Source organism: Melanerpes formicivorus, unplaced genomic scaffold (assembly GCF_026170545.1).
Source record: "Melanerpes formicivorus ecotype bairdi unplaced genomic scaffold, bMelFor1.0.p_v2 SCAF_123, whole genome shotgun sequence".
Classification (NCBI taxonomy): domain Eukaryota; kingdom Metazoa; phylum Chordata; class Aves; order Piciformes; family Picidae; genus Melanerpes; species Melanerpes formicivorus.
The window spans coordinates 86,812-99,379 of record NW_027142475.1 but is presented as its reverse complement, the minus strand read 5'-3'; the positions used below and the strand labels follow the sequence as shown (position 1 = coordinate 99,379).

General features: G+C 48.8%; 2 protein-coding genes across 2 annotated transcripts; one reads left to right on the top strand and one right to left on the bottom strand.

Annotated features, from left to right (window-relative positions):
* The first annotated feature begins 177 nt into the window (after positions 1 to 177).
* Positions 178 to 10,446, top strand: HMBS (hydroxymethylbilane synthase). The gene is made up of 14 exons (XM_068167838.1): positions 178 to 262; positions 407 to 460; positions 2,224 to 2,296; positions 2,991 to 3,040; positions 3,140 to 3,195; positions 4,118 to 4,195; positions 4,510 to 4,587; positions 5,712 to 5,787; positions 6,449 to 6,562; positions 7,053 to 7,091; positions 8,204 to 8,323; positions 8,546 to 8,599; positions 9,131 to 9,217; positions 9,405 to 10,446. The coding sequence occupies exons 1-14, from the start codon at positions 239 to 241 to the stop codon at positions 9,576 to 9,578; spliced, it is 1,077 nt and encodes a 358-aa protein (XP_068023939.1). The 5' UTR covers positions 178 to 238; the 3' UTR covers positions 9,579 to 10,446.
* Positions 10,447 to 10,539: 93 nt separating this feature from the next.
* On the bottom strand, positions 10,540 to 11,297 carry H2AX (H2A.X variant histone). The gene has a single exon (XM_068167839.1). The coding sequence runs from the start codon at positions 11,175 to 11,177 to the stop codon at positions 10,749 to 10,751; it is 429 nt and encodes a 142-aa protein (XP_068023940.1). The 5' UTR covers positions 11,178 to 11,297; the 3' UTR covers positions 10,540 to 10,748.
* Between the last annotated feature and the right edge of the window lie 1,271 nt (positions 11,298 to 12,568).

Here is a 12,568-nt window from a genome sequence, read left to right as displayed (position 1 = left end):
GGGCGGGCCGCAGGGGCGCCGAGGGGGCGGGCCGCAGGGGCGCCGAGGGGGCGGGCCGCAGGGGCGCCGAGGGGGCGGGCCGCAGGGGCGCCGAGGGGGCGGGCCGCAGGGGCGCCGAGGGGGCGGGCCCAGTCAGCACCGGCAGCGCCGCGACCGTTCCGGGCTAGCATGGGCGGACCGGACGTGACGCCTAGGGGGCGGGGTTGGTGCGGGCTGCGCTGAGGGACGAAGCGGCGGTATGGCCGAGCCGGACGTGACTGTCGTAAGTCGGGGCTGCCGGGGTAAAGGGGCGGGCGCTGGGTCGCGCTGGCTGCGACCAGGGTCGCCGGGTGTGGGGCGATGGCCAGGCGACAGCTGCCGGGGCCGGCGGCGTAGGGGGTGGGCGCTGACCCGGTTGTTGTCGCAGGGTGAGAACGGCGTGGGTAGAAGAGTGGTCCGCGTGGGCACCCGCCGGAGCCAGGTAGGCAGCGGCGGGACTAGAGCGTGGGGCGGGCGCCCGTTCTCGGCCCCCGCGGCCCGCAGAGGCAAAGGTTTCGTCCCTCCGTGTCCTGGCGCTTCCTCCCGCCGAGGAGCGACTCGGTGTTCCCGAGAGGAAGCGGTCTGGTGCTGAACCTGACGATAGGTGACAGACAAGGGACTTGTTCCCCCCGTGAGAGAGCCCCGCGGGACGGAGCGTTCATGCGTCTCTGATCCCTTTCCTGGGGCTCCTCGGATATGTTGTGAAAACACGTTCCTAGGAGCCCGGAGGACCGCCTGCTCTAAAGAGCGCTGCCGTTGTGCAGTGAACGGGAGGTGTAGGTGCGAGTCCCCTTCCGGGATAACCGTGATCTTCTTGTGGACTTTCTGACTTGCAAGGCTTACGCAGCCCGTCTAAGGAGCCGGGAAACAAACACACACACTCAAACCCCCCCTCAACAACCGATGATTTCAGCCCTTACAAAGTACAGGGAAAGGGTATGTCTAGAGATACGGCGGGTATCTCTTACCAGCTGGTTGCAGCGGGGAGGAGCAGTCATGCAGAGGGAGATAAACGTCCTTCAGGCTTTTGTTCTGAGATAATCTTTTTCATTACGTTCTAGGAAGAACTCTGTACTTTCAGGCGTTCAGTGTAGACATCAGGGCAAGGAACATAGCTGTGCACGCAGTACTACCTTTTTCCCTAACCTCAGGTTCTTGTGGCCCTTAACAAAGGGAAGAGTCTACTTATACTCTAGGCATAGAGAAACTGCAGTTCTTGAACGGTGTTAATTGCCGCAGGCTGCACAGCTCATCAGTGGGGAAAAAAAATGAAGTTTGCTTGTGGTTGCTTGAGTCTGCTGCTTGCATGTGTGGAATCTCATCATCTGCTAGGGTAATTCTGGGTTTCCTTCACTTGCTTGTGCTATTCTTATGCAAGGGAATGTTCTTCCTGCAATCCAGTGTTTTAAGATCTGTTGTTTGCTGTGCCTGTTTGTTTTTCATTTTATGTCCTTAGAGCCTCTAAGTAGGGTCCTGGTTTTACAGAGGATAAGTGACTCATACTTGCCAGTATCCACAGATTTTTCCAGCGGGCACAGTGAAATCCTACAGGCTTCCCCCAAAGCTTGCAGTGTTGGTAAAATCACACTCTTAGAAAAAGCAGTGGGTACCCGGTGTGCAACGTGATTTGTTCTTTCATCCCTGAGCAGCAGGAGGATGGCTTTTCTTACCTTTCTGCCTGCTTGCCAACGAGCGGGCAGCCTTCAGCAGTCACATTCTGCAGAGGTAAAACCGAGTGGCTCAGACTTTAGGTAGGTAAATGCTGTCTATGAAAATGGGTCCCAAGGTGGCATAGAGAAATGGATTTTCCGACAAGTGGACAGCTGATGACCTTGTTGAGCCAGGTGGAACTAGAGTGTGTAAATCCTTGTGTGTAGGGTTCTGCTCTTGTTTTGCTCTTCCTAACTTAGATAAATTATTTTCTTAGCCTTGCTAGTGCTTGGATCACAGTGGCACTGGACATGGGGAGATGGTTATGCTGCTACTTAGTTGAAAAAATAAGTTCTTCAGTGAAATGCTGTAGTCATGATGAGAGTTCACATGGTTTAAGGAATTTGTACGTATGAGCAATTTTATTTGGAGCTACTTATTTCTAATACTTTCAATTTGGAGAAAGTAGCAGCTTGAAGAACAGCAAAATCCTCTCCAGCTACTGTATGGATGGTGTGTGCTTCATTTAGGGCTTTGCTTTCTGCTTTGTTGCAGCTGGCCCGAATTCAGACTGACAGTGTAGTTGAGATGCTCTGTGAGCTATACCCTGACCTCCGCTTTGAGATTGGTAAGTTTTTCTGGAGCTGCCCTAGGCTAGACGGCAGCAGGAGCCAGCTCCTTATCTTTTTGTGCAAGAGGTGTGTGGAGTGCCGTTAAAAGGAGGAGGATTCAACCCTGCTTATCTAAAAGTTCTGTCTGAATTCAGTTAGGTTGTGTGGCTGAGCAACTGCTGCTGGTTGCTTCCAAGGGAGAAAGGTGGATTTCATAACATCCTAATGATCAAAGCTCTGCAGATGGTGTTATGTTGCTTCATTGGAGAACCTGGTATTGCTCTGGCTGCATCTCAGTGTGCATTAACGATGTTTTCCTGTCTGGGGCTTGAGGCATTCGAGCAGAATAATGGGAGCCCAGCCTTCCACTGAAGAGAATTGCCAAGTACCTGATTGCCGGTACTCTGGAGAAAGACACTGGCAATTTCTGTTGGGTCAGTTCTTCCCAAAACGTGCCCACTCTCACCTCGCTCTGTTGTTAAGAACAGTGAAGGACATCCTAATTCAGCTTGTCTCAAGCATAGTGCCTTTCTAGCAGTGAGCTGCTCTCAGGCTTATCTTGAGTTCTTGTTCGTGCAGTAGCATGTGACACTGCACCGTGCACTACACGTTACAGAGAGATCTCAGTCTAGGCCTAGGTGCTCTCATGGAGCTTCACATTGTACCTTCTCATGGAGCTTCGCATTGTACCTGTGCTCTCTCCCTGACCAGTTGCCATGTCAACAACCGGAGACAAGATCTTGGATACAGCCCTTTCCAAGGTAAAGGACCTCTCCTTCCTCTGCACAAGAAGTGATTGTATTTGATGATGTATTTGCAGATGTTGCTTTTGTGATTTGTGCTCCTCTGTTTATGTGTAGATCGGGGAGAAGAGCCTCTTCACCAAAGAGCTGGAAAACGCACTTGAAAGAAATGAGTAAGAGCTCATTGTTTCATCTTCTTCCTCTGGTATTTGGGGTGCTGTTTGGACATCTTTGGCTTGCTGCATATGCGATCTGTTTTCCTTCTGCTCTGGTACCTTCCTGGATAAGAAATGGATTCTTTGATAAGTCATTGTCTTTTGCTTTTTTCCTTACTTCTCTCTGTCCTGGGCTCAGACTGCATATTTTGAAGTGGGTTTCTGTCACTGAATCTGCCCCAGTTAGGCTGTTTTCTCCCCCTGTGCTTTGTGTGTTACATGCACATCAGAGAGGTTGTACTGTGAGCTCATTCCTGCTTACAAGCATGCTCGTTTAAAAACACTTTGCTTGGTGATGTTAACGTATATTGCGTACCATGTGTAGTGTTATGTTAGTGTTTACTAACATAATTCTATGTTAATTATGCAATTAAAGTAGGTTTAGAACCAAAGACACTCTTCTGCATCTCTAACAGGTAGGAACTTGATACAGTGGGAAAGTGATGGAGATTCAAGCATTTACAACAACGTTTGTCTGCCTTGTATCAAAGCAGACAGACTTTACTTCAGCTATACATTATTTGCAATCTGAAATGCACCAGACACCAACCTGGTTGCATATTGGTTCTGTGGGTTAGTTGGTGTGAACGTCTCCAGCACCTTCCTCTCGTTTGACCTGATCGTTGTAATGTGTCTTGCATCGTTGCTGGGAGGAAGGCATTGTCTTAATTCTACAGGTGGGAAAAGAGAGACAGAGAAAAGCGAAGTGACTGTTCTGGAGTAATGCTGTGAATCTACAGAATCCTGAAATCACTTCCTCTTTTTCAAATGAGTTTTGTGTGTGCATTTACATTTTTCTGTAGATGACCTGCAGGCCTCTTTTATAGGCACTGTGTGAGCTTGGCTGTCTGTTCAGTGATTATTGTCCTCTCATTTTTAGAGTTGACCTTGTGGTTCATTCCTTGAAAGACCTACCAACCTCTCTTCCTCTTGGCTTTACCATTGGTGCCGTCTGCAAGTAAGTGTGGACATGAGGCTCGGTTCTCCAAGGGACTTGTGTTTTAGTGTCGATAGCAGTAGCAAAGTAAAGGCAGCTTTTAGATCCTTTTAGGTGTTCGAAATTTGACCGTCTTCTGAGTAATCTCTGGAGCAGCGGAAGCACTGGAGCTGTTCTAGTGTTCTGTAGCTAGGAGGTTTGCTGGAATTATTGCTTTTGCAAGGATATTGGGGTATTTTGAAGCCAGAGGTGGTCCCTATGGTGACCTATAGAAAAGCTGTTAAACATAGTAGCTGTTGAACAATCAACCGTTCCACACTTGTGTTATTTTGCAGAAGGGAAAACCCACTCGATGCTGTTGTTTTTCATCCCAAAAACCATGGGAAAACACTGAGCCTCCTTCCTGAGAAGAGGTGAGTGGGGAAAGTAAGAGGAAGACAGACGAGTATGAAAATGGAAGGGAGGAACTGATTGATAATTCCCAGTGGCAAGTCAATGAGCTCCTTGCTTTACCCTGCAGTAGTTTTACACTACCTTCCATTACCTTTCCATAGATGTCACACTGAACCCACTTGCTGAAAAGAGCGGTGGTGTCTCATGGGAGTACTGCAGACCCAGTGAGGTTCGAGCTCCCAAGCCACCCTTGAGCTGCTGTGTTTTCTCGAGTTTCCTGTCATAGTCTCTGGAGTGAGTTCCTGCTCCTTTGCATTGTGCTTACCGATGCAGACAGAGTGTCCACTATTTTACTTTTGTGGGCCTGAACCGTGCTCTTTTTCTCACCCTACTGGTTCAAATTTCTTTGTTGACTTTTGGGCATCACTTTCTTATGGTTCTGCTGGGAACATGAGTGATTCCTCCACTTGGAATTACCTCTCTTTCTGTAGAAGTTATGGGAGTGTTCTGTCAGAGACAGCTGAGTGAAAGTTCTTGGATAAAGGTAAAAAAGCCAAGCTAGCTGTCAGAGAAACGCAGAGTCCTGCGTCTGCGCATGTGGGTAGCTGGAAGATCACATTTGGTTTAGATTCCAGGGTACCAAGAAAAGTGAGTATCATGCATTTCTAGGAGGAAAATGCTTATTGGCCAAACCGGCAATTTTCTGTGGTTTCTAGTTCCCCTCCTGTTTCCAAAGGTTCTCTTCCAACTGTTTTTCTATCATTGATGAAGTCTCTCCATTTCAGAACCTTGAGTTGTCTGATTATGTCTGGTTCAGTTTGGGACAGCTGATTGGTCTCTCTCACACACACACAAGTGTTACAGTCCTAAATACCTCTGTCCTTGATGGTGGCTAGGGAATGCCCTTGTTTCCTCAGGACTGACTTGCCTATATCTAGCTTCAGCCAGGCTTTATGCTAAACATCACAGCATGTTTTTTTTGCTAAGAAGATACAAATCATTGGCAAGTTCTTGGATCTTCATTTCAGTTAAAAGAAAAAAGAAAAGAAAATAAAGAGGTCATAATTTCTTTCCTTGAAAGTTCTGACATCTCTGGAGGCAAGAGCTAGAGTCTCTATTTCACTGATTTGATTTTTCCCCACAGTGTGATTGGAACCAGCTCACTTCGGAGAGCAGCCCAGCTCAAAATGAAGTTCCCTCAGTTAGAATTCAGGGATATTGTATCCTTTCCTGGCAAAAGGTGGGAGCTGCAAACAGGAAAATATAACTTAGTGTGACATCTAGATTCCAGACTGATGTATACCATGACTTGCAAGAGCAAACCACTTGCTTATAGGCTACCCTGCACTGCCTTGTTCTGAGGGCTGTATAGCACACCGTAGCCTAGTCTGATCTCTGCTTTCTCATGAGGCTGTAAAGAAGGAACCAGCTTTAATCTGCCTGAGATTCAGGATTCAAATTAATGTTATGTTAAAGAATGTTTGACAAACTGTCTATGCCTGCTGTGTGTTGGCCACAGTGCCAGCCAAGTGCCGGCTGGTTCCTGATACTCGATGTGTGATGTGGGCCCCTAGGCTGCTGAACAAGCGGTGAAAGTGATCGTTACTTCAGCCCTAATAATCTAGCTCTTTGCCATGCAAAACGAGTTGGTGTCAGGTGTTGATAATGTGCTGAACTGTGTATCTTTTGGGAGTCAGAGCTTCCATAATGCTTGGCAGAATCTTGTTCAAACAGCTGTCTTCATTGAACACTCTCAGGGTGGTACTCTGCTTCTTCTTTGGAGGCTGTTGGATTCTGTTAATTTTGTAAATGCTCAGGCATATCTCAGGTGGTTGTAGGACTCTTCCTGCTGTTTCTGTGCTTGCCTGAACACTACTACAGAGAGGGAATTTAAATACCCGCTTAAAGAAGCTAGATGAGAAGGAAGACTTCAGTGCCATTATCCTGGCTGCTGCTGGCCTGAAGAGAATGGGCTGGGAGAATCGCATTGGACAGGTGAGGAGCAGCAAAGGAGACAACTTCATTCTGTGCTGTGAACTGCTTGCCTTTCTGACCTTGTGGTTGGCCTGGTGGTCTACTGAATCCCTTGCTAGGTTAGATTGTGATTTGATGCTCTTCGTGGAGAATTCTTTTTTTTAACTCTGGTTCATCCGTGGGTTCTGTTTTCTTCGTACAGAAATGTGTATTGTTGCCTTTTCCTTGGTGCAGCAGTTTATCTGATCATCTTCCAGCGTTTTGCCATGCTTGAGTCTAGCACTGGTGCTAGAAATTTCCAATTGGCTGATGAACGAAGCGTTACACTTGGGGTGAAAGGAAGTGCATTATCTCACTTTGGGGGGGAATACCAAGATGTGAAGAGAGAGGTGATATTTCTTTGGTCAGGCACAAAATCAATAGGTGTTAGAAGTGAGCATAGAATTTGGCTCTTGCTTCCTATATACTGAACAGTTAACTCTGAGTTAACTCTGACTTTACTTTTTTCCAGCTTCTAAGCCCTGAAGACTGTCTGTATGCCGTTGGACAGGTACGTTACGACGTTAAGCTGCGCTGTGTGTTGAAAGTCAGCAGTGGTGTGATGCGTCAGAGGTGTTAATTGTGCCAAATATTTCTCATGCATTGGTTGCCAAAGAACTGCTGCATTGATCTCTTTTGCTGGCTGTTACACCATTTAGGCAAAGCTTGTGGAAAGAATGGTTGTCAGCTCTGTTACTCACTGTGGTAAGGACTGGTTTCCATAAGCAACAGAAAACCAGTAAATGGTAAAAGGTAACTTGTGGCACAGCTACACTGGGAGGATGCAGCAGCTATGGGGTGGGCTGTGTCAGGGTCAGCATTGTGCTGTGCTGTACTGTGCTAATTGTGCAGAGGCACCACAGGATCTGCCTTGTGATGCTGCTTCCTTCTCCCTTATGCACAGTGTCCTAACTCCCATAAAGTGAAGCTGAAATAACCTCCCTTGGAGCACTTTCTTACTGCTCTTGTTCCTAGGCAGGTATACTGTTACAGCCTATGCTGGCTGTGTGGCTTTTACACAGTGTTGCACAGTATCAAATCTGCTAGAGTCGAGCTGGCTATGCGTGAGTGATTGCAAGTGATGACTGTAGATTATCTGAAAGAGTGATTCTTTGATTATGCCTTTGTCAGGTGCCCCACGGCGGGGAGTGTATTTAGTTGGGTTGGTTGTTTTTTCCCTTCGCAGTCTTGTCTCCACTTCAGGAAGGAATTATTTTGTCACTGTTACTCCTTTACCACTTGATCTTTATCTTGAGAAAAGGTTGGAAAGCTTGGATTTTATCCAGCCTTCTCACCACTAAGGGACATTGGTGTAGGTGTTTCTATATATGTAGTCATAACTGAAATAAGTTCTAGAATGGTTTGAGTTGACAGCATGATCTTGAACACTTGGCTGAAGCAAGTTCTGATCTGCCCTTTACAGCAGTAGCTATGGGACATCCCTGCAAGCAGTGGATTGTTTTGAAATTGATTTCTGTAAGCATTGCTGCTACCTTAGTGAAGTGCAGCCAAACCTCCGAGTTCTGTTTCATGACTAATGCTGAATGCACACGGCACACACCAATGAATAAAGCTAAAGAATTACAATGGTTGTTATATTGTATTTATTTTTGTCTCTTATAGGGTGCCTTAGCAGTGGAAGTTCGTGCCAAAGATCAAGAGATACTGAATATGGTATCTGCCCTGCATGACGCAGACACTGTGTTACGCTGCATTGCCGAGAGAGCCTTTATGAAACGTTTGGTAGGTGTTGTATCCTTGCTCTTGTGCCTGCAGCGGTCAGTGCTGCTCCGCCTGTTGCCATGACACCATAATAGGGGAAATCCTCCAACTGCAAAGTAGAGATTACTTCTGAATTGAGAGCGGCCCAAAGAGCAGTAGGTGGGGTTGTGTGCAGCCTAAACTTTTCAGAGGCCTCTGCTTTGAATGTGTTGAGTGGGAGCCTCTCTGTCAACTTTCTTTTAGGAAGGTGGATGCAGTGTCCCTGTTGCTGTCAACACTGTGCTGAAAGATGGCCAGGTGAGGAGTACTTTTGTTTATCTTTCTGAAAACCTATTCCAGCACATGTGCTCCTTGAACTGTTTCTGAAAGTAACTCCAGCAGGCAGCTTTATAGCCAAGTAGGGCAGATAGGCTCCTGACTTGAGCCTTCCAGGTTTGTGTGCAAGTCAGGAGTTTTAGGAATGGGTCTGGCTACTGAAACTAGAAAATGCCCCAAGTACCAGATGCACCCTCCCCTCCACACCACCCATTTCCCCCCAGCCATTTAAAGGTAGCGTTGCCCTGAGGTCTGAAACTCTTGCTTCTGACCCCTGAAAACTGGTGGTTTTGCACAACAGATTGCAGTTAAGGAGACGGGAAGCTGAAAAAATGCCCAGCTTTTTCCATGAGAAATTGCATCTTCCCCAACAGCCACTCCTCCTGCTGATTCCGCTGTGCCACAAAAGCCTTCCCCACCAGACTTAGCTGCCTGTGTTTTGTGTTTGTTTCTTAAATGGGTAGTTGGCTGTCTGTTGAGGAGGTATTAACCCCTTCTGTCTGTCTTTCCAAGCTGTATTTGACAGGAGCAGTGTACAGCTTGGATGGATCTGATAGCCTGAAGGAAACTATGCAGACCAGTGTTAATTATTCCCAACAGGTATGTGAACCATGGTGCCTTCAAAATCCAGACCCAGAACTGAAAAAACAACCCCACCACACCTTTTGAAATCTCTTACTTCTGGTCTGGTTCCTTGGAAACTCTGAAGAGTGCACTATTTCCTGTTTCAAATGCAGCTGAAACTATTCCTTGCCTACTTCTTATCTTGAGGTGTTTTTATTTGCAGAATGAAGATGGACCCAATGATGATGTGCAGCATGTTGGCATCACAGCCAAGAACATCCCTGGTCAGGCCCAAGAAGCAGCAGAGAACCTTGGTGTTGAACTAGCTAGTTTACTTCTGAGCAAGGGAGCTAAGCACATCCTCAGTGTGGCAAGGCAGCTCAATGATGCCCGATAAAGCTGTTGTGCAGTCAGCACGCTTGCTACAACTCTAGCCAGTTGTTGCAGCTACACCATCATCCTTCTTTGGAGGAAGGGATTTATGTAAATGCTCACACCAGCCTTACCTGCTGTTTGGGCATAAAAACTTGAAATGGTGAGTAGCTTATGCTGCTAAGGGTTTTCATTCACCTGAATTTCTCTAAATAGCAAATTGAACGTTTTTCAACAATTTTTGTAGCTAGGGACTTAAAGTAAAAAACCCAACAAACCCAAGCCTGTAAGTGTTCTATTCCATTTAGGAACAGGGCACTTCTTACTGATTATCAGAGGCTTATCTGGGATGCTGCTAAAGTGCTGTACTCTGTTGACAGTGGTCATTGACGTTACTTGGCCCCATATGTTCATCAGAACAGTGAGGAGGAAGACTGCTACTAGGCTTGTAAAGCTGAGTTTCTTATAGCAAAGCAGCAGAGAGACCACAGTCCTCATGGGTCTCAGCTAAGGTGAGGAATGAAGTTTGCAGTTTCTGGATGCAGAATTGTCAAGTGGTCTATAGTAAATTAGGAAGTGGACAGCCGATCTAGTTTCCCTTGTATGCTTATCTGCAGAGATAATCTGGGAGTCATTCATCTACATTAACCAGCTGAGGGGAAGCTGAAAAGGCAGTCCCTGTAACCATTAGTCCCTTTTACTATGGCTCCTTGAACTCATGACTGGATCACCGTCCTCACAGCAGGGCTCACATGTTGCAGTGCCTTGTAGAAACACTTAAAAGGCATCTTGCTGGGGTCCCCTTTTACAAATGAAACGCTGTTTATTCTCTATGCAATGCCCACTGAATGTGTGTAACAGGTGATAAATACAGTTAAGTTTCGAGCACCCCAGTGGAGCAGTCTTTACGGAGCAACTCTTCTGCTCAGTTTCCCTGACGGGACCCAAGCTGGCTGCTTTTTGGCCTTCGCTGCAGCTGGCAGCTAGCCCGCCGCAGACGCCAGCGCGCCCCCCTGCGCCCAAACAGGCAGCCTGCCGCCAGCTCCGCCTGGCCGGGCCCAGCACCGCCTCCAGGCACGACAGAGCCGCGCACCCTCCCCCCCAACCACCCCCCGCGGATGGCAGCTCTCTCGGTGAGCAAGGTGGGTGGCCCTGAAAAGGGCCTTTGTGTGGCGCCGGGGGGCGGCCTGCCGGCCTAGTACTCCTGCGACTGCTGTCCGCCGCCTTTCTTGCCGGCCTTGGCGGAGCCCACGCCGCCACCGGTCTTCTTCGGCAGCAGTACGGCCTGGATATTGGGCAGCACGCCGCCCTGCGCGATGGTGACGCCGCCCAGCAGCTTGTTGAGCTCCTCGTCGTTGCGCACTGCCAGCTGCAGGTGGCGGGGGATGATGCGCGTCTTCTTGTTGTCGCGCGCCGCGTTGCCCGCCAGCTCCAGGATCTCGGCCGTCAGGTACTCCAGCACGGCCGCCAGGTAGACGGGCGCGCCGGCCCCCACCCGCTCCGCGTAGTGCCCGCGCCGCAGCAGCCGGTGAACGCGCCCGACCGGGAACTGCAGCCCAGCGCGGGACGAGCGAGACTTGGCCTTAGCTCGGGCCTTACCGCCGCTCTTGCCCCGGCCAGACATGGCGCCTCGCTCCGATATGCACGCCGCCTCCCGCCGCTCGGTGCTCTGTAGCGAAGTGAGGTGGGAGGCCCTGCACCCAGCCTTCTTATAGCCTTCCGTTAAGTAGGGTTCAGTTCATTGGCCAGCGCCACTGCGCTTCCCTATTGGTGCGACCCCCGGAAGAAACGTTTTGCTGACTGGTTGCCTGTGCGATACTACCGCGCTTGCCACTCGTCTATTGGCGACGGAGAGCGGCCAATAAGAGGGTAAGGCGCTAAATTCATACTGTTGAGGCCGTTGGCGCTCGCCTCCGACGGGGCGGGGTGGGCGCAGAGCTACCGCAGCTCGGACCGCCGCCGCTGGATCCCGTAGTGAGACTTGCCTGGTGGCGGGCGCCCCTGCGTGTGCAGAGTGGGGCAGGAGTGACAACGTGTGTGATCACAAGTGACTGATCCAGACTAAAAAGCTAGTAGGGTAACAGGCTTTGGAGCCAAGTGTCCAGTGCGAGCTATGGGAGAGATTGGGGTGGGCTGGTTGCTTACTGGAGGTAGGTCTAATCCAGTTTACTGGAGAAAACAGAGTGGGTGTTGTGAGGGTTGGCTGCTAGAAGGTCATATATTTGGATCGGGTAACATGTATTTCTCACTCTCTCTGAGTAATAAACCTCGAGTGAAAGTAGAGTAGTGTTGTGTACCTCGGGTGTTCAGATGCCCTGGTGCGAGGAAATCCAGCAGCTGGTTATTGGAGAGTATTTAAGATCTCTTACTGACCAGATTCGTGGCGTTTACATGCATGTACCCGTCCATGGTTATATGACTATATTTACCAAACTTACAACCTGATCAGCTGAACAGCTGCTTATGCTGCTCACGTTGGAATGCTGTGTTTTTTTGGTGTTGAGAAGCATTGATGGACATGTGCACGGAACATAACTGGAAGTGGGTAGATTCAGATTGGATGGTAGGAAGAAATTCTTCACCATAAGGGTGGTGAGACATGGGAAACCTGGCAGGTGGTAGAAGCCCCATTCCTGGAAGTTTTAAAGGCTAAGCTGGATGGGGCTCTGAGTAACCTGATCTAGTGTGCGGTGTCCCTGCCCATGGCAAGAGGGTTGGAACTGGGTGATCTTTAAGGTCCCTTCCCACCTTGACAGTTCTGTCATTTTTGCCTATTAGGAATACATTCCAGCCTCTCTACTTGTCAGATTTGGGTGCATGTGGGTGCAGCAGCATCACCTTTATTAAGGTACTGGACGCAGCAACTTCTACCGTTGCTTCCCTCAGCATTGCAGGCTTTGCTGTTGCATCATTTTGCTTTTCACAGCTGTGAATCTCACACAAGACTCTTTAACCTGGTACTCCAATGCCTGTTAGGTGTTTGTCTATGAGGTAGACAGCAATTCTGTGGTGAGC